The 22,220-nt window shown below is 34.6% G+C and overlaps 1 protein-coding gene across 1 annotated transcript; it reads left to right on the forward strand.

The window, feature by feature from the left end:
• The first annotated feature begins 3,364 nt into the window (after positions 1-3,364).
• LOC149776080 (dipeptidase 1-like) lies at positions 3,365-16,487 on the forward strand. The gene is made up of 10 exons (XM_089942347.1): positions 3,365-3,869; positions 4,279-4,420; positions 4,854-4,986; positions 6,236-6,386; positions 7,925-7,997; positions 10,648-10,824; positions 12,053-12,149; positions 12,564-12,639; positions 14,254-14,389; positions 15,619-16,487. The coding sequence occupies exons 1-10, from the start codon at positions 3,574-3,576 to the stop codon at positions 15,703-15,705; spliced, it is 1,368 nt and encodes a 455-aa protein (XP_089798473.1). The 5' UTR covers positions 3,365-3,573; the 3' UTR covers positions 15,706-16,487.
• The last annotated feature ends 5,733 nt before the right edge of the window (positions 16,488-22,220 follow it).

Genomic DNA, 22,220 nt, shown 5'->3' on the forward strand with positions numbered 1-22,220 from the left:
CTGACACAGGCACAAGTCTGAGTATTCTGAACTTGGATAGCAATATTGAATAGTTGTTTGTGATGAAAGAAAGCATGATGAAACACTTTTACTTAGCCAAAGTAATATAGGGTTTCATGGGAGTTTGTTGAGTGATATCAACACCCAGCTTGAACAGCGTATTATCGTTGTTATTTTGGTATCATAAGTGACCGCTACCTAAAATGAAAATACAATAATTGTTATCTGATTATTATTTCATTGTATAGCTAAATATTATTATGAGTTATACCAATGTTATTGTATCCTTGCCAAATCAACAAAATGAAATATTAAAAATTGATTATTTCCAACATCAACCATGGACAATAACATTAAAAGCTCATAAAATGGTCGTTATAATAAAGCCATTCTAACTTAAAATTTAGGATTGCAAACAAAGGAAATTATTTGTTATCATCTAAAGTAACAAAAGCATTTGCTCCAAATTTATCTAGAACATTACGAAACATACAGCCATCCTTAGGTTTGTCAGCAGCCACAGGAACGATTCATCATGCAACATCAAAATCAACTCAGTGCTCTGGTTTATCTGAATGAAGAGTTCCGAAGAGTTCCGAAAAGATGATTTAATTATAATATATTAAAATGATTCCATAAATTGAATGTGGATTGAATTGAAGCCAACAGTAAAAAGCGAAACGAACAATAACTATATTTTTACCAAGAACCACCATTCACCATTGTGTTTCTATTCCTTGAAGCAATGATGGAAACTAAAAGTATAGAAACATATACGTTTCTTTAGTAAATATATTATCAAAACAACATAGTACGAACTGAAATTTAGAAGACTTTTTTCAAAGGTAACTTAAATATTGGGTTATTGATAATGACCACACATCAAAAGAATTAACATTTTTTATTTATTTGTTTTTTGTTGGATTATCTCCACCTGATAGTATCAAAGCAATGTATGAGTGGTGGGCAAGTTACTCAGCACTCTTCTCAAATACAATGTTGGAATAGAATATTTCAATATCTGGAACGAGAAAAAGAACGTTTAACCCTTAAAAAAGCAATAGGCGGTAAAATCAATATAAATTAAATACATTTCCCTCTATGACCAAAATAAGATTTAATGTTGCCCAGTTACATACAATACCATTTGCGGCATGAAAACTCTGAACATTTTTCATCTAGAAACTACAGCCAAGTACTGCCAATGAATGCATTACATTGTAAGATAATTTAAATAATACCTGAATTCGTACTGTTTTAAATCGAACCGGAAACCAATAAAGTGGTTTTTAGTCAAAGAAAGCGTAAATGAAAAACTGTATAAATGGATCATTTTAGTCTCTGGAACAAGAAAGACAACGTTTTGTCATTAAAAATAACATGCGATAAAATCAATATAAATGAAAAACATCTACCTTTACTACCAAAGCAAGTTTACCACTGTCAGGTTACATATAGTATAGGCCTGGAAATCCATTCGATATCGGACCTCTATTTAGTATAATTTATAGGTGATATTTGCAAAGAAACATGATTATTGTTTATTATTAGTAGCTTAAATCCCCATGCGTTTGACATGTAGCAATTCAGTAAACGTAATAAGGTGTGCAAATATTTTTTAACTGTGATGAATTTAATAGGTATATAGGTAAAACAATACCAGAAAAAGCAGCAAAGACACTGATTGTAAAATCAGTCCTAACACTGAAGCGGTTAGGACAACTCCAAAACGGAATGGGGCGCTTAAATGGACGACAGAACGAGCTGATGAACTTCGAAAGAGGACAGTAAGAAAGTTCATTCCATAGCGCGTCGTAACACAAAAGAGATTCAGTATTTTCAGCCGATTCGGTTGACGTGTATCAAAGCATAATAAATTGTGTAAACATTTGATTATCTGTGGTTGCTACATTTAGTAAATATGCATGGACGATACAGCTTAAGTTTTACATCGGACTTAATACAACATCCTTTAAAAAAAATTATAAGTCCAAGAAGATTAGAAACGTTTTGGGCCGACCAAGGAACAGAACTTTATCATAAAATCTTAAAGAATTGTTTTACTAACTTGTAGAATAAATTTAATGAGGAAATGGAATTTGTCCATGGAAGCAGTCATAAAGAAACACCCAAAAAATGTTACATTTTTTACCGTGATAATACAACATTATTTATTCATAATTATTATAATTTAATTTCAATTATTTTTTTCTATAATAACTTACCTTATTTTATTGAAGACATACATATTATGTAGATCAAATGTGGTTGAAATTTGATAAATTTTACACAGCAATGTATAATATAAAAATATTTCTTTAAACTTTAAAAGTACGAAATATCTTATTAAAGGACAAAGAATTATGTTTTACAATATAATATAAAAATGAAAAATAAACTAACTAAAATTTTAAGCGAATCTAAGAAACAAATTGCAATACTAAAAATAGCGATACCGAAAAAGTTATTATAACAACACAATAAACTAGTATATTTGCAGTTAATTATGAGATTCTTTAATCAAATAAAACACCAATGAACAAAAGGATATGCTTATATTCTTAGAAAATAATTATTCACTCCTGTTTTAAGTTCAGTTCGTACTGTTGTTTAAGATATAGTTTGGGATTTTCATTTGTTTAAATTATTCATTGGAATCACAAAGTGCTTTTTGACGATTTGAACTACAACACTACTTTGGAATTATTGCGAATTCATAAAAAGACATTCTGGATTATAGCATAGTGATGAATCAAACCTTTTGGTACATTATAACATTCAAGATCATTGGTAAATCAGCACATTCAATATTGAAATTCATTCGGAACATTCTATAACTTTGGACTTATGATAGTGCATTTAGGATTTTGGGGGATTTAATTCACGATAATCTATGTTCCTCTTATAATTTCGCTTTGTGACTTGAAGAAATAAATATTTTTTTTTATTTCTACTAAGCTTGTCGTACCATATCTAGGTAAGATAAAATGAAAACTGTTGGGCTGCGAGAATACTCGTGGCCATATCTCTAATGGAATTGAACCGTTTCGTGAACTAGCGTCAGGTTTAATTAACCACAGTGTCTTTTCATAACCAGATCAGGCTGGCTTTGCGAAGTAGCAGCTCTTGACCGTTTCAAAACAGTAAATGTTGCAAAATGACCACCAACACGACCATTTTCAAATCTTGTATATGATCCAGAAAAAGCTAAATGCCACTTGAAAAGAGCCATAAAGGCATTTATAAATATTCTAATGAACGTTCCCGTCAAATAAATTTCATAAGATTTATTGTATACTTGACTGCTGTTTACTTTCATTTTTCAAGTACGGCTTAAGCCCGCCGAGTAGCATGCTCTGCAAACTTAGTTAGATCCAGACCTACTCTAGAATTGACCCAATCCTTAAACTTCATACAAATAAGTCGCTTTAGCACTATTTTGAAGATACGTAAGCATTCGGATGCATCGGAAGCGACCTGCAGTAATTGAAGCGGATTGGAATTTTAAATAGGGACCCAAGGATTGTCTGAAGATTTTAAAATTCCAGGTCGTTATCCTGTACATATGACGTAATGGAACTGGACTCAGGAAAGTCTACTGAAAATCTCTTCAACGATTATAAAACTCAAAGTACTAAACGAATATTGTATGGCATCCTGATAATTCTTTCTCTTGCAGTCATAGGACTTGCGATTGGACTTGCAGTCGTAGTTCAGTCTAAAAATTCAGAGGTTTCTCATGTGTCCAGTGACGCAGATCAAGCAATCGGCGCTATTTCAATCCCAGATTGCATTAAGCACAATGGATCTAAAACACCGGAGCTAGATAGAGCTAACTGTGTTTTGCAAAGTTACCCTTTGATAGACGGGTAAGTATTCGCTCTTCAGATATGTGTGTGAGATTTGAACGAGATTTATATTACTTCTGGATGCCAATGTGCACATCAGTATGTTATTTACTAACTATTTTGTAATGTGCATGCACCTTATATGATTTTGTATGAAAGGTCTTTTACCTTGATTACAGAATCGTAAGGATACGTTTTGCCGCAAGAAAATTTGAAAACTAGTCAGCTTCTTTTATAGTAACTGCGACATTTTTGTTCCAAAAATAAATATATAAATTTTAGAATTTTTCAGGATGGTATATCCATGATGAATATCACATGCATAAGTTCTGTATAACGACGTAGTTGTCTATCCAGTATTGATTATGTATCTCTTTTACATTAAGTGTTCGATCTGCTTTTTAATTATTTACGCATGTTATGTTTCCAGCCATAACGATCTCTCTTGGCAATATAAGGACGCTGCTGATAATAAGGTGTACTCAGTTGACCTCAACAGCGACCTCACAAAGGTCTGGAATATCACCCACACCGATATTCCGAGGCTGAGAAAAGGGAAACTTGGTGCTCAGGTACAACAATATAAAACTGACAGATATGTAAGAAATGTAGATGTAAAAACTTCATACACAATAAATACATACAAATCCTTCAGTCGTTGTGGAGCATTTCCTTCGCTGTCAATATATCCGATCGATCAATGTTTTTCTGCTCAGTTTCTTTTTATTTAATTTATATTTCTTCAGTTTGTTGAAATGACATAAACAAAATAATTGTGGTTTCTGGTGAAGGCGATTGTAAACATATAACATTATTATTCAGTGCTATGATAAAACTGTCAAATGTAACTAATGGAGGCCTCAGAGTTTCATTTTTTGTTGTTGCTACAATAAGCTTTTTTAAAATGTGTTAATAAATGTTACGCAATCTTTAAAAAAAAAAACTAGTAAAAACTCAAAGCGTACGTTATTTCGATTTTTACATGATGCACGTAACCGTTTTCAGTTCTGGGCGTGTTACGTTGATTGTACTTCTCAATACAAGGATTCGGTGCGCAAATCACTGAACCAGCTTGACACTATCAAGAAGTTTGTACACAGATACCCGGATGTATTCCAGTTTGTCACAACGGCTCAAGGTACAACATTATGCGGTATATAAGATCACCGATTTAAAACAGTTTGATAAATATTCGCCGACTTGTAGAAGGAAGCGGGTTGAATAAAAAAGCGTTAAGGATTTTCCAATGTTCTGATTTTGAGTTTTTGTAATATTTTCATGGAAAAGCGAGATCATGGATGCGGGTCAACCCTTCACATTCTTGTAGATTAATCTTTCTTCTATCTTTTTCACGTAATTTTTTTAATTTTAAATTAGATAAGAAAGTACAATTGTCCTCTGCTATGCGTTTGTCAAATGACGTGTGTGCCATCACAAATTCAGCCATAAAATATTACACAAAGTGTCTTCATTGTATTTTCTGAAACATCGTTGTTTGTTGGGGGGAGGGTCTGTTGTTGTTTTTGTGTTTTGTGTTTTCCTATTTTCAACGATTGTTCTAGTCAATATTTGTTTTACTTTGAAATTGTATTATATGTTTATATATATTGTTAAAGCAAATGAAACTACATGAATTAAATGAATATGGGAAGTGGTATCTGAAACACCCAAATTGCTACTGCTAATGTCTTTATTGTAAATATATTTTCGACAAAAGAGTTTGTGTTTTTTGCTAAATTCTATAACATTTCATATTGCGTAACATTTTGCGCTTAACAATTTATCCGTGTTGTTCCTTGTTCACTGCAAAACCGGTCAACATATTAGTCTTCCCAGTCGTTTGCTTCGTATTACAATTTCCTTCTGTCTACAAGACTGTTTTTCTTGATGAGCATAAATGTTCTTTAACAGCTTATAAATTGTTCTTGCTGTCAATTTTTCAGCTCCTATATAGTTGATTTTATTATCTATGTTTACCAAATTGGTTTTAATTTCGTCCGTACTGAAACTTGAAATACTAATAGATTCTTCCTTTAAATTCTTTCGGACCAACTGAGAAATGGCACTGTGGTGTTCTTTCATTGACCAATCTACTTCACCGCCCCCAGAAAGCTTCTGTAATGAATATGTATGTGTATATTTGACCAGCCGCTCCCATTTAAATTGGTGTCTGAAGGCATATGTATGTGACTCCGATTAATTTGTAATTTTGAAGATGTCGATATATCACGAATATATTAACCAAGTAATTTAGAAGGTTATTCAGTCGGCAATGCATGTACTTCAAGAAGTTTTACCTTTACATGTCCGTACGAATGATATTAAATCTGTTATATTTTAGGACTTGTTAATGTTTCGTGATTTACAGCTATGTAATATTTCAAAAGGAATTCTGGATGCATTCAAAGCCGGGAAGATTGGCAGTCTAGTTGGTTTGGAAGGTGGTCACTCCATCGACAGCAGCCTGGCCAATCTCAGGATGTTCTATGACCTTGGTGTCCGATACATGACTGTAACCCATAGCTGTAATACACCATGGTAAACCTCTCTCTCTCTCTCTCTCTCTCTCTCTCTCTCAATTCTTCCTTTATTGGTCCTGTTTTCGCATTCAAAATACTGTTAATGCGCTCTTTCATTTTCATTTTTTGTCATTTTGTTTTTCAAATATTATCTATTAGCCATGATTTCCTTCCATGTTTAACTAATAGAATTACTATACCAAGCAACTTTTCTAGAGCTATGCAGCGATCACTGACCCACTTAAACATATAACACCATTACAATACCTATATTATGTAGACTGACCCATTTAAACATTTAGCACCATTACACTACCTATATTATGTAGACTGACCCACTTAAAGATCTTGCACCATTACACTACCTATATTATGTAGACTGACCCACTTAAACATCTAGCACCATTGCAATACCTATATTATGTAGACTGACCCACTTAAACATTTAGCACCATTACACTACCTATATTATGTAGACTGACCCACTTAAAGATCTTGCACCATTACACTACCTATATTATGTAGACTAACCCATTTAAACATTTAGCATCATTACACTACCTATATTATGTAGACTGACCCACTTAAACATCTAGCACCATTACACTACATATAGTATGTAGACTGACCCATTTAAACATCTAGCACCATTACACTACCTATATTATGTAGACTGACCCACTTAAACATCTAGCACCATTACACTACCTATATTATGTAGACTGACCCATTTAAACATTTAGCATCATTACACTACCTATATTATGTAGACTGACCCACTTAAACATCTAGCACCATTACACTACCTATATTATGTAGACTGACCCACTTAAACATCTAGCACCATTACACTACCTATATTATGTAGACTGACCCACTTAAACATCTAGCACCATTACACTACCTATATTATGTAGACTGACCCATTTAAACATTTAGCATCATTACACTACCTATATTATGTAGACTGACCCACTTAAACATCTAGCACCATTGCAATACCTATATTATGTAGACTGACCCACTTAAACATCTAGCACCATTACACTACATATAGTATGTAGACTGACCCTCTTAAACATCTAGCACCATTACAATACATATAGTATGTAGACTGACCCACTTAAAGATCCAGCACCATTACAATACCTATATTATGTAGACTCACCCACTTAAACATGTAGCACCATTACACTACCTATATTATGTAGACTGACCCATTTAAACATTTAGCACCATTACACTACCTATATTATGTAGACTGACCCACTTAAACATCTAGCACCATTACAATACATATAGTATGTAGACTGACCCACTTAAACATGTAGCACCATTACACTACCTATATTATGTAGAGACTAAACTGATCACGCTGCCACATAAATTAACAGGTGTGATTGCTATATAAGTGAATATGTCAGGGTTAGTAAGTGTGGACATGTGTGTGTGTGTTTGTGTGTGTGTGTGAGAGAGAGAGAGAGAGAGAGAGAGAGAGAGAGAGAGAGAGAGATGGGTCTGTATATAGATATTAAAACATCACATTTCTTCCTCTAGGGCAGACAATTGGCTGGTAGACGATCCCGGTTATAATGGAACGGTGCTGAACGGTCTCACAGAATTCGGAAAGGTAAGCGTCAACCTTTTCAGTCTCAATGTTTTTTTACACAAGTTCATAAAAGTTTACTCCTAATCTCTCAAAACCATAATAAGTACATTTTGACACAAACAGTGTGTGAAATGTAACCAGATATTCACGAATATATGACTTTTTTATAACATCAACAAGCACTTAGAAATCAGGGCAGCATTGTTCTCACTTTCTACCGCTTTCATGTGTTATGCATATCTACATTGTGTGTTTAACGTTTGTCTTTGATTGTAGATTGTAAGGGTCACTTGTAAATAACATTAAATAACTAATGACCAGATTATACTTTAAGATAATGCTAATTTGTAAATGGTTTTTGGATCTGAGTTCAGGACCTAGGTTTATCTTTTGGAAATTATATTGTCTACCTGAATTGTATCATGATATTTGCTTAAATTTAAGTTCAACAGGTTTGATGGGAAAATGACCCATATCCTGGTCATGTTATTGTGTCTTAAGTTTTTATATAATTCTGAGGTTTTATACAAATGTTTTCATTTATTTTAATTTTAGTCTTTGTGGAATCAATTTTAGTTCTTTTCAGATATAAATGGAGAGGAACTATTTATTTAACTTATTCATTGGAATTACAAATTACTAACTGACGTTTTGGGCTAAAACATTACTTTGGGATTATTGTAAATTTATCTAGAGACATTCTGGATTGTATTATTGTGCTACAGCAAAACTATTTGTATGTCGAAACATCCAAGACTGTTGTTGAATAAGGACATTCAAGATTTTAATTCATTCGGAATATTCTCTATTTTTGGGCTTATCAGAGACTATTCAGGATAATTGGGATTTATTCAAAATTCCGTAAATTCCTCTCACTTTTTATCTTAGAGAATTAAACTAGTTTTTGAATTTTACTAAGCTTGTTGGGTTTTTTGTCTATTAATAAGCTTAAGACCAGAGCTGTAGCAGAAATTTGGGATTGTCCGGGATAATAATTGCTTTGAAACATTTTAAAGAAATTAATGCTGCAATTTCAAGTGACTCTGTTTCGTAATTTTTGTCTCTAGTAAAGATTTTATTTTGACAAATTTAAGAAATTTTGAGTGAAATAACCAACCATTCACAATGTCATCGAATATAGTGAACTTTATTTCGTATCCTGTCCAGCAATGGTCAGAGTCGGAAAAAGGACGAGTTGTTTGAGTTTGTCAGACAATATATTAATTCGTAAATTAAAGTATCTTTGGCAAAACAAGAAAAAGAATATTTTTGCCAGGTTTTTGGTGGAAACGAATTTATGGGATAAAACTGCTTTAGGTTTGAGTAGTGATTCTCCATCGGATAATTTATAAACGTAAGGTTAAAACACAGGATGTAAATAGTTACGAAAGCTTCGGCTTCAAAATGAAAGAAAGAATAAAAGGATACAGATGCAGAGTGAAGACAGAGAAATACAAATTCAGAGAAAGGAAAGAGAACGGTAGAGGCAGAGAAAAAGAGAAGAGAGAAAAATACAAATGCATAGAGAGAGAGAGAGTACAGAGAATCAGATGCAGATGCAAAGGAAGAGAAAGACAGGCAGGGAGAGAAAGAGAGGCAGGGAGAGAAGGAGAGGCAGGGAGAGAGAGGGCAGGAAAATACAATTTAAATTAAAATGATTAGAAATGGCAGACTGAAAGTACTCCCCCCCCCTCGCACGGTCATGTTTTTGATGTTATCAGTAATATTAGGTTTGTACCCCTTGTAAGGAAAAAGAAGTAGATCAATACTTTCCTCAATTAGAGAAAATTACTGGAAACTTTCAATGGCCTACAGAACATGGACTTTGTTATTACAAAGTGTATTTATTGGCAAAGCTCCTGAAGTCTAATCTTCACTGTCGGTACAACAAGGTGCTGACTATGATATGGTTAAGGAATATATCTTGAAGGGTTGTGAGTTGGTACCTGAGGCATATCACAATGATTTAGGAATTGTTGAAAGTAACTGGAGTTCACTATGTACTCTTGTGCCTAAACCAGATAATATTTTCATTTTGTGTACTGACTATAGAAAAAACAAAACAAGAGTGTCGTCCAAACAGATTCATTTCCTATACCAAGAATTGATGATTTTCTTTACAAAATTGAAAGTGGGAAATATGTCACCAAATTTGACCTTATGAAAGGATTCTGACAAATCCCACTGACGGAAAGAGCAAATGAAATATGTCATTTGCAACTCTTGATAGACTTTGCAATATAAAGTGATGCTGTGTCATAATAAAATTTCAAGACTATTGGCGAACCAACACATACAAGATCGAAATAAATTCGAAACATTCAATACTTTTGGATCTAAAATTATTGAGGATTTAATTGCCAATGATTTATATTCTTTTTAATATTCACATTGCTTTAAATTACATTTGGAATTTTATAAAACTTGTTGGTTTCGTTTTTTTTTTTTTTTTGTTATTTCGTTTAAGACGATAACGTCATAATACATGCAAACATTTTAATACAGATGCTAAAACAATTCTACATTGAAATTTACGAACAAAGAACGAAATGAAAATTCTCTGATAAAGTCGGTGAGAGTTTGAATTCGATAATGATAATATTCACTAAGAAATCACCATTTCACTTGGGGTAAAACTGAGTATTGTTCCTAGTTCATTCTACATGTGCAGAAAATAATCCTAGAGATGAACCGACTCGGGATGCTGTTGGACCTGTCTCACGTGGCCAAGAAGACAATGATAGACATTTTGAACATCACCAAAGCCCCAGTCATCTATAGTCATTCTTCAGCGTATAAAATCTGTCCCCATCACCGTAACGTACAGGATGATGTTCTTCTATTGACGGTATGTATGTATGTATGTATGTATGTATGTATGCATGTATGTATGTATGTATATGTTCTCGCCTATCAATCTATCAAATACCTAATGATTTTTGACCCATCAAGTACTATCTAGGGTGCTTTTATATATGCATTTTTCCATCCACGCCTTGTCTTATATATATATATATATATATATATATATATATATATATATATATATATATATATATATATATATATATATATATATATATAATCTCTTTTATATATAAGGACAAAATAAATGGGGGTAGAAACATAAAAGATAGCATGATTTGTTTTGCTTTCTCCAAATCGTTATCTACTGCTCTTCTGTGAGCCCCCGTTTTTCTCTTTACGTCCAGTAACTATACGAATTATTAACCACGAGCAGCCAGAGCGATTGATAAACGCAGCAGATGTTAATCCAGCAGATTTGTACTAATTATATGTCAGTTTGTTTAATCGCAAGGCCTTAATCTAAACTAGCATTTTACCTTAAATGGAAATAGGTATACAATCTATATCATTAGAAACTAGTCGAGTGTTATCTTTAATGGAAGTGGCTATAGCATTCTAAAGAAAGGTATCTATCAAGGGTAACTCTTCCAGGTTGTCCTATGGGGAACACCTTCATCTAGTTGATGACTTTAGTAAGTGGCCGAGTGGTCTAAAGCGCTCTTCGTTACGGATCACTGCCATCTCACCTCTGTCTGCGGCGGTTCGAGTCTAAGATTCAGCCAATGTGGGCATGTGAGAAAGCTTGCCAGTAGCTTCTCGTGGGTCGGTGGATCTTTCCGGGGTTTTCCGGGTTCTTCCTCCACCATTAATACTGGCCGCCATGTATAGCCTATCGTGCTGAAAAATGGCGTTAAACCCCACAACAACAACAACAACAACAACAAAGACTGGAACTCAGCACATAGTATAAGATCGAGAGAGACTTTTAACCTAGAAGCACCAGTCTTGGGTTTAACTTTACTATTGTACTCTGGCAGAGAGACTTTTAAAGCCCCAGTCTTGGGTTTAACTTTACTCTGGTACTATGGCAGAGATACCTTTAACCTAGAAGCCCCAGTCTTGGGTTTGACTTTGCTCTCGTACTCTGGCAGAGAGACTTTTAACCTAGAAGCCCCAGTCGTTGGTTTAACTTTAGTCTCTTAATCTGGCACAAGCAGCTAACCATTCACGAACACTAAAATATATTCGTGTTTCCATTTTTATTTCAGAAGGAGAATGGTGGTGTTGTGATGGTGAACTTTTACGATAAATACATCAATTGTGGTCCCAATATGACCAACATAACAACGCTGTCCCAAGTTGCAGGTAGATAAAACATTTCGATAAAACTCTCAAACGATATACATGCATTATAAATAAAAACCAAGATATGCACAATTCAATTGTTTTGGAGAAGGATTCTAACTTTAGAAACTTTTAATAAAAATTTCATTTTATAAGTTACATAATATTGTATTAGTCCTTTTTTCTAGCAATCCTGGTCATTATGACTTAATACATGTATTACGTTTATAATGCCATAAGGATCATGTTTTTTTAGTACAACTGCAGTCATAAAGAGCATGTCATCTCGTCCATAACAGAATACGTTGTGTGCTTTTGTTTGAACAACGATTATAAATAATGTTCAGAATAATGCTTAACCGTTATTTATTGAATAGTATTGATGATTTAAATCTTCAATTTCTCTCGACATATGTTACGATTTTTTTTCTCCAGATCACATCGACTACATAAAAAGATTAATAGGTGTTGAGTACGTCGGCATAGGAGCTGATTACGACGGAGTTCCCACGTAAGTTTTAAACTTTCGTTTCTTTAAATACATGCATAAACGCCGCTCCGGTGGCCTGGTGGTTAGAGCATCTGCTTGGATGCCGGAGGTTGCGAGTTCTAATCGCAGCTGAGTCATACATAAGACTTATTTAAAAAATGGTACAAACAGTTGCGTCGCTAGGCGCACAGCATTAAGAGGTTAATGTTAGGACTATTCGGCCTGGTGTCAGGATAATTTGACTGGGTGGGACATCATGCTACATGTCTGCGACATGATGCCCCAGTGCTAGACATCACGATAAACTGCCGCCCTGCAGACATTGTAGCGATATGACTGAAAAATTATTAAAACTACGACAAAAATCCATATCACACACACACATGCACGCACACACACAAATATCTGCAAAACGACCTGACATAAATGCCATTTTTTTGTGAAAGGTACAATGACAAATGAAACACTGCAATAAAAATTAACGTTTTACTAAGCCTCGAAAAAGAACATGCAGACGAAACAACGAGTTCCTAGTGTCACCAGATATTACAGAATTAATATTTCCTATGAATTAAGCTGAGATCATTTACCCACCCACCCACCACCATCAAACTCTGATAGATGCAGTAAGCGACAGAGCAAATACTGTTCACCAGTGACAGGAATGACGGTACTGATGAAGATTTTATAGTGATTTCTATTCCTTTCAGTAACATAAAATGTACCATTTCTTTATGTAAGTAATGTGAATTTATTATTGCAATGATTCACTTTCCATCGACCATGAATCATCTGAACTATAGTCAGACCATTGCTATGCAATTTGTTTTGTGTTTTTAATTATGGGTGCCAAATTTACCAGCTAGAACTTGTTTTATTCTCTTTTTCATTCACAAAGAGAGGTATCATTTTATCCAGACATCCTTTCCAAATATGCTCTATGACCCGCCAATCGCCTTTTACGCAAGAAAATGAAAGAAAACAACACTGAAATTTGAAAAACAGAAATAGCCAAAGGTTCTGCAGCGGTATTATTTATTTGTCATATTCTAGCCGAGCTTGCGGAAACATTTTCATCGTGCTCTCTCACATTATGTAATATGCAACTACTCTCACATTGATTCAACAAGTCATCCAAACGCTACTGGTTATAGGTAAAGAGATGAGGATATGTCATATAAGGTTAATTGATATGTTGCAAATGTCAGCTGTGTTGAGTAATATCCTCTCTACAGTCTTCAAACTGATCTCTTCAAAGAAAATATAAGATAATGAGTCAGTAAAGAGGAAATATCAATTTAATGTTTAAAATACAACCAGTTGCCTGACACTCGTTGTAATGTTTGAAATACAACCAGTTTCCTGACACTCATTGTACTATAATATATTTTATCATTTCTTGTTACAAACTGCATACACACATGGCTTACTCGATTTTGCGGATCTTTCATCAATTATTTATCCTAATATAAGGTTAGAACCTTCTGCAGCCTCTTTATTAATTTCAAGCATTTAATAAATATTTCCTCATTACTGATTAATTTTCATTTTCTTTGGCATTTGCAACATAAACATCTACAAAAAAACGTTTGGTGCTGGGCCTTGTTTGAGGTAGAAATCTTTTCTATATGGTAGTCTGCCGGTCGGACTTGAAGACGTTTCCACCTACCCGAACCTTTTTGCGGAGCTAATCAAGAGAGGCTGGAATGACGAGGAGCTTCAAATGTTAGCAGGGAAAAATCTCATCCGAGTCTTCGCAAAGGCAGAGCAGGTGAGCCAATGAATGCAAATGTAGTGGAAGTGTGAAAAGGACGGTTCATAAAATCGATAAGTAAAACTATTTAAGAAGGGTCTGAAAATAAGGAATGTAAGGCAAAATAGACACTCCTTTGTATACAAATTTGGTTGACAAACTGAAACGGGAGAAAGGGATTAGGCAGGAGGCCATCGGAATGGGAGACAGGAATTATTCGCTTTTACTTTCTTCTGTACCAAATTACTGCTTTCGCTTTTACTTTCTTCTGTACCTATATTACTGCTTACGCTTTTACTGTCTTCTGTACCTATATTACTGCTTACGATTTTACTGTCTTCTGTACTTATATTGATTCTTACATTTTCTCTCATAAAGAAAAAACCGAAGGGGTATGTTCATAATAGCCAATAACTTATGGATCTGTGTGAATTTGTTTTTTCTGCAGCAAAACTCAAACTTAAAACCTACTGTAAAAGTTAAATAAATTAGGTATCTCAATGTTTAGCTGCAAATTAATTAATTTAATTTAAAATGCAGGTTTAATGCCGTTTTCCTGTAACATTTTACAAATAATCTGCATGAACATTTTGAGCTGAGGTTTTGCTACATGTTTATGAAAGCGGGACTTGTCTTAAATTAAAGAACGTATTGCAAATATTTCTCTCTAGTGAGACATGCAAATGTCAGTCAGACAATATTCCCTGGCGAACGTAGCTTCGATTCAATGAAGTATACTGAACTGACATTCCGTGAAGGGACTGGCATCAATTCAGTGCAATACAATGAAGTAAACCTCCATGAGAAGATGGTCTCGATTCAGTGTAGTACACTCAAGTGATATTCTCTGTGTAGCGTGTCCTCTATTCAGTGCAGTACACTCTGTTAATATTCCCTGGGGAACATGTGTGCAGTACATTCAAGATACATACCCTGGGGAGAGTGGCCTCAATTTAGTTCATTAGTTTCGGTATGGTTGTATCGTATGCAGCCTCTAGCATTACAACATCAGAACTTTAAAGTATATTCACAACACTCATGTTTAAATCAAATGTACGCCACGAGTTTTATTACTAAATATAAACAGCTTTTGTTACATACTTATTGGGATATATACTTGTTTGAATCAAATAATTATAACACTATCACTTTTCTACCATAGTCAAAAGAAATTCAACAAAAGTCAGTTTAATATGCAGCTTAAAATAGGTTATAGAGATTATCAAATGAAAGTATTACTTTTACAGGTTAGAGACAGTTTGAGGTATATGGCGCCATACGAAGATTTGATTTCAACCCAGGAGGAACTGAATAAGCAATGCAGAACTGGATAAGCTATCGACAGTGACCTATTTCGATATATCATTCACAGAAAAGGAACTCGTCATCTCATATGGTTGCTTGCTGGACTACATCTACACCCGAATACATGCAATAACTTATATTTACAAATGACAAAGTCACATATTACAATGGGAGATTGACAACCTCTCGCTTTGAATTTTTTCGGCAATTTCTTATATTTTGAAGATTTCCATAGATTTTGCAACAGGAATTTTTGACCAGATTTATATGTAAATACTTTATTGTCCACCTGAAAAAAAGGAATAGATATTTATGGGCAGATTTAGCAACATTTCAATATATGATTCTCGTATCGAAACAGAATCCTTTATTAAGCAAAACTTGTAAATTGTATTACTATACCGTTTATTGTACCGTTTCGCCTATCCTAATATTGAAGCGGGTTTTGTTGTTGTTGCTGTTGTTGCTTTGTTTTGTTTGAGTTATTATGCCTTAATTATCAATGTATTTCTTGTGAAAAAGAATGTTTTCTTATTTCTTCATTATAAATGTTGGTATCTCGTAACCAGAAGTAATGAATAATCTCATATTACAGCCAAGAAAAGGCAGCAGTCGCATTCGACACGAGCCTTACTTGTGTAATTTCTACATTGTGATTATTTTTAAATACATTTATTATAATTATAGTACTTATGAAAATAACACATGAGCAAAATAGCATCAAAATGTAGCTAGATCTAGCTCCATGTAGAATCACTATTTCCATATTTGGTTTATCTCGTCTTAATAAAGACCTTACTGCACTCATTAATCTGTCTCTGGTTAGTCCCTTCTTCTTCAAAGCATACGGTATTTCAATCATTACGCACTAAGTAGTTTTCATATACAAGCGATTTTTGAACATTGATAGGCCATATTGTACCGAAACTTTACACTTACTGGTGCCGTCTTTGTGACACAAGATTAATTTTCGTTAAATGAAAGTAGTATTAACAAATAAGCTTGGTAGAGACTATTTGGCGGGAGAAAACAAAATCTCTCTCTCTCTCTCTCTCTCTCTCTCTCTCTCCATTTCGAGCACATTTACAAGTGACACTGGAACACTAACACACAAAGGATTGAGTGACATTATTTTCCCGCGTTTTAACGTTGTTTATATGCTTATAAACAAATGTATATATGTGTGTCTGACGTTGCATAAAATGGAATAAATACAACATTCGCAGATCGTGGGGTTTATTACCCGTCAGATAAACATACTAGATAAAACGAATCAACGAAACAGAATGAATAAGTATAGGTTACTGCATTTGTATGGGAAAATATGAACGAGTTTTGGGATGGAATACTGCACGACCTTGGGAGTGCAGTATATCCTTCTGACGAAACGAGTTCATATTTTCCCATATAAATGCAGTAACCTTTTTATAATATGCTCATTTTTTTTATTCTACGTAAGGTTTAATTATATAAACAAAATACACTACAAGAAACAACGTAAATGAATGTATGCCGCATTCCTTACTAAATGCACAAGAAAATATTAATCATTACACAAATCAACATTATTACTGCGCACATGACTCCGCCCAGATAAATTTGAACATAGTAACGCCCTCGACATAACTTTCGAAAGAAAATGGCGTGCCTAGTTAAAACTGAAATTTGGAGTCATATTGTGAATGAATGTGCATTGCAACAACTTTTCCATTTGATCTGTAATGAATAGATCTTGGTATTTTTCTCGATTCTAGGAAATTTCGTGATTATGGACTGGATTTGTATGTGACGATTCTACATGAAATACATGAGATTGAATCAGTTATGAGAAGCGTGTTGACATCTGCAAATGTGTTTATGTTTCTGTCACTGAATATTTGAAATCATGATGTGGGAAAAATACGAAGTCTTTCAATTGCAATTATCAAAATGACGCTATGGAATTTAATGCTTATTTCATTTTGAGTGCAGTAAAGAGGATGCAATTGCACTTATCATCGAAATTACAGCACAATTTCGAAATGTGTAATCCCGATTAAAAACCTATGACATGGTTCATGTAATTCGGATTTGCAGAATTAAGAAAATACATTTTGAGGAAATTCAGGATGTAAAACTGAAAGGATAATTTATGTTGCCATTCTTATCACCAGCTAAATAAGAGAGTATATGACTTGTCACTTGTATGTTATTTGTAAGGACCTTATCTTAGGTCTGTTATATAATGCAGCTAGCCTAAATCCGTAACATTGTATCAATGCGGAATGTGCCAAAGCAACTGGTATGTGGAAGTCCACGACACATCTGTTTTAGTTCATTCAGAAACAAATTTAAACCACAACGTAAAGAGCCTCTTACGCGAGTGTACATGATTTGTGTACAAATCTAAAGTGCTGGCGTCTGCGTCCATTGTTTGTTTACAGTAGAAAGTAGTTCCTTTATGCACGTGAATGCTATATGTGTATTGTCGAGCGGATTCAATATCGAGTAATACTGCACGATTCTGACAATGTAAAGATAACAAGGGGGAAAATGAGCGTATAATAATTAAATATACGATACTGAAACAGAACAAAACAAGTCCGATACACAACCCGCACGCCAGGATTTCAATATATCAACACGATAAAACATACATGATAACCTACCAGACACGAAGACCCTAAATATTCCAATATTAAATTCTCTCGATTTATGATCGGCACTTTAGGCCAAGACAAAATGAGTAATATGTTCGTTCGTCATGAGCCGATAGGACGAGTTACTTATTAGTGCCAGGTGTTGTTAACGTCCCATTCGTGTGCTTTGTGCACTGATCGTCCACTCAGTCGCGCGCTCACCCATGACACACCCTCACCTGGGTTACATCTGCAATTAGCCTTTCTAAATGGAGGTATCAGCCTGGCGACTAAGGCATTGTGGAATTATAACCATCATGTAATATCTCTACGTGTATTGTGGTGAACAAAAATCGAGACATTGCATCGTTCATAGTCTTATTCAAGAAGACTCCCTCTCTCTGACTGAGAGATCAACACCGAGCGTTATACGGTAAAGGTCTTTATTATGCGCTCATTTTTTTTTCTCCGTCAACTTTCACATTGCCAGAATCGTGCAACATTTTTCGGTTCTGCGCGGCTTCTAACTGCACGACACGTATATCTGGAAATAGTATCATGTATTAGCAACTACTTTGCAAACAAACCATGTACACTCATGTCGTAGACGCTTTTGGCTGATTAGACTTGTTTATTTAAAAAAAAAATGTTTCGTCCCTTTGAAAGTAGAAATTCTTAAATTAACTATGTGGACGAGTTCACGGAGTAAAAGAAACTTCGAAACTAGTAGACAAATGAACAACAAACGTGTGAGACGCAGTAATTGAAAATACCATTATGATCAATTGAATAGTTTAAGGAGAAATATTCGTACCTTTTCTCATATAGGATTGTTCAGACTATGACCAGTGCTGTCTATGGACTATACAAATAGCACAGAAAAGCATACTGAGGCCAGCGGCTATCGCATATCAATCAGCACTTTGTGACCTTAATGGTGCAAATAACGGTAAATTCGTCGGATTAGATTCATGCGATGGTCGTCTGAGAGTTAGGCGTTGGTACGTTACTGTCTTTTGAATGGATATGTGTAGCTTTTTCAGTCTTCTTGCAATCCTGAAGCGATAAAAGACGCGTGACAAAAGTCGAATCGAGCGGACGGTTGGGTCACACATGCACTCCTTATGTTAATTTATAGCAAAGATAAGGCGATCTCCTGTTGTCAGAGATTTCATTGTACTTTATTGATAAAACGTTAGACTCTTGTGCGATCAGTGACGTAATATTATACAAGTCAGTCAAAACACTAAATTCATGAAAAAATCCAACTAAGGTTATCGTAGGGAACTAAGAGCATCAGGCAAATTAAGCCAATACGACAAAGACGTATTATTTGCGCTAGCTAAATGGACTGTCATAAAATAACTGCTTCGCAATTTTGTTAAACTATTTGATACGATGTTAGGCTGGCGATGAAGACAGACACGGTATGATACAGGTCATAGCTGGGGTCCCTACAACAGCGAGCATGCACGTTACTGAGCATAAACATATGTATTCTTTAGTAGGTAACAGGAATGGAAATAAATTCACTTAAATTTATACATCTTGAATTTCCTTAAAAGGTACTTTCTTAATTCTGCGATTCCGGTTGACATGCCCCATGTGATGGAAAACCTGATGCACACCGAAATGGTACTGTAATTTTGATTAAATTTCCGGCTGCAATCACATGTTACTTACTGCACTGAATAAACCCAATAAATTCAGTCCATGATAAGCAGAAAATCAGAATTGGGTAGGATCAACAAAAAAACAAAATACATCCATTCAAGACCAACTTAAAAAGATTTTGCAACGCGCATTTATTAAAAATATGACTCTACTCTTCAATTTTAAGTAGACCAAAAGAAGAACTTTTTAAACTAATGTGTAGCGCACGACGAAGTTCAAATGTCGCTAGGTGGCGTTATATGCGCATTAATATAATTACTGTCTATTCACGAATCTATGGTTCTGTATTTATTCTGAAATACAGAATAAATTTACTTATTTTCGTTCTGTTAGTGCTTTATTATCATGTCTTAGGTAGGAAAGCGAAATGAATATATAATGAAAAGGTTATTACATTCGTATTGGAAACTATGAACTCGTCTGTTTTTTTCTTCAGAGTAATACTGCATACTGAGGTAGTGCAGTATTACTCAGAAGAAAAAAAATCATATTTCCCCAAACAAAAACAGTAAGCTGTGAATATAAGTGATTGCTACAGATAATCGCTTATATCTTTTTTCTTTATATTTTCCAATGTCTGAAAAATAAGTCTGTACCCTAAACACTAAACATAGGAGATACGTACTAATCTCTACAAATAAATGTCCTTTAGAGGTGGAAGCCTATTAGTACAGTAGGATTCTATGAGCGACCCATGCATTACCTAGTGATGTAGTTCATCACTCGGATGACTTGCAAGTTTTATTGCAGATGCGAACCTGGTATTGCCTGTACATGTTTTATGTGTTAGAATAGGAAAATAGTGCATTTATGTATTCTAAGGTTTTATTGGCATTACTAGCAAAAAGCAGATGTTGACAGGGTTTAAATTGTTTTGCTGGTTTTAACGCCACGTTGAATTCTTTACTGGCTGTTCCATGCGAAGGAAATGGAAGCGATGTGCCTTTCCCAAGGACACACCAAGGCATTCAACCCGGGTTGGCCTGACGAGAATTGGTTATGATGCAGATTACACAACTTTACACTTCAGGTTGATTTTCTGAAAACTACACTATTGGTCTTGAAACAATATGTGTTAAAACTTTGATTAAAACCATTTAATTTGACAGAAACAGTTTCAAGTTTGTAGACAACTGCAAAGTTTCTTCGTCATTATAAATCCTATAAAAGCATCCCCTGGGTATGTCCATGAATAACATCCGGTTCCCATCTCCATTTTTCGATCGTACACATATATGTAACAATAAGGAGCAAAATCACGACAATCTAGCAGATATCTGACTGAAAATGGCAGATATGTTCAAGAAAGATATGTCTTTTAAACTGACTTATATGATAATAAGTAATAAGTGGTAAAAGACGTATACTGATGAAACAGTCAAAAGTTAAGCACGGTACGGAGTGCACTTTACAGAATAGGTCCGTTGTTCAGAAAGTCTATTGCATACATATTTGGACAGATTTGGTTTTAAAATCATTTCGATAAAAACGGCGTGGTTTTATTTATCATAAGAATGGTGTGCTTTTAGAAATTTTGGAAAACGTTGACGACTTATTAATTCCCTCCTCGCTATTACAGACGCCAACTCTGAAAGCAAATATTTGTCTAGCTTCGTTTCCTTTGAGCTCAGTCTTTGCAATTTCGCGTTTCAGCAAGACGCTGAGTTCACATACATCACAGTGATGTACTCCAATTATTTGAATCTGACCAAGAGTGTACTACGCCGCAGCAAAGAATCATCATATAACATTTTTCCAAGGTAGAAACCTCTGTTATTTTCAATTACTCACAGTGGGCCTCTCTTGAAATCAACTTCGTAAACCGTCTTGCTGCTGCTCCAATCTAACTTGCGCTGGCAGTATACTGCAAAGTGTCCACTCTTACTGCCTTATATGCATTGTCCCATGAAATGGCCACTGGTTGAACCGTGTCAAGGGTGACATGGAGTATATTTAGGATTTGGTTTTTTGTTACTTGAACATAGTTCCACGGTTGCGTTAAGAACCCTAATGGAAATGTCATTTGACAGAAAGTTCTTAAACCAGAAGGCATATTACAACTATGCAATGTTCCGGAAAGTTCTTGAACCAGAAGGCCTATTGCAACTATGCAATTTCCCGGAAAGTTCTTTAACCAGAAGGCGTATTACAGCTATGTTTCCGATTGCTCTCTCGTTATATTAGGCATAAATAAATACAGTTAGATGCTAGTAGATCTCACAAACGTTTTATAAAAGATACAATGGCCTCAC

This window comes from Sinohyriopsis cumingii, chromosome 18 (genome assembly GCF_028554795.1).
Source record: "Sinohyriopsis cumingii isolate HCF-2022 chromosome 18, ASM2855479v2, whole genome shotgun sequence".
Taxonomy (NCBI): Eukaryota; Metazoa; Mollusca; class Bivalvia; order Unionida; family Unionidae; genus Sinohyriopsis; species Sinohyriopsis cumingii.

What these genes read in the sequence shown, in the direction of transcription:
- LOC149776080 (XM_089942347.1), top strand. Translation starts at nt 3,574, where the DNA reads ATGGAACTGGACTCAGGAAAGTCTACTGAAAATCTCTTCAACGATTAT. An exon ending in GTCTCACAGAATTCGGAAAG is followed by an intron (nt 7,998 to 10,647) that starts GTAAGCGTCAAC and finishes CTACATGTGCAG; the next exon opens with AAAATAATCCTAGAGATGAA. An exon ending in ATGATGTTCTTCTATTGACG is followed by an intron (nt 10,825 to 12,052) that starts GTATGTATGTAT and finishes TTTTTATTTCAG; the next exon opens with AAGGAGAATGGTGGTGTTGT.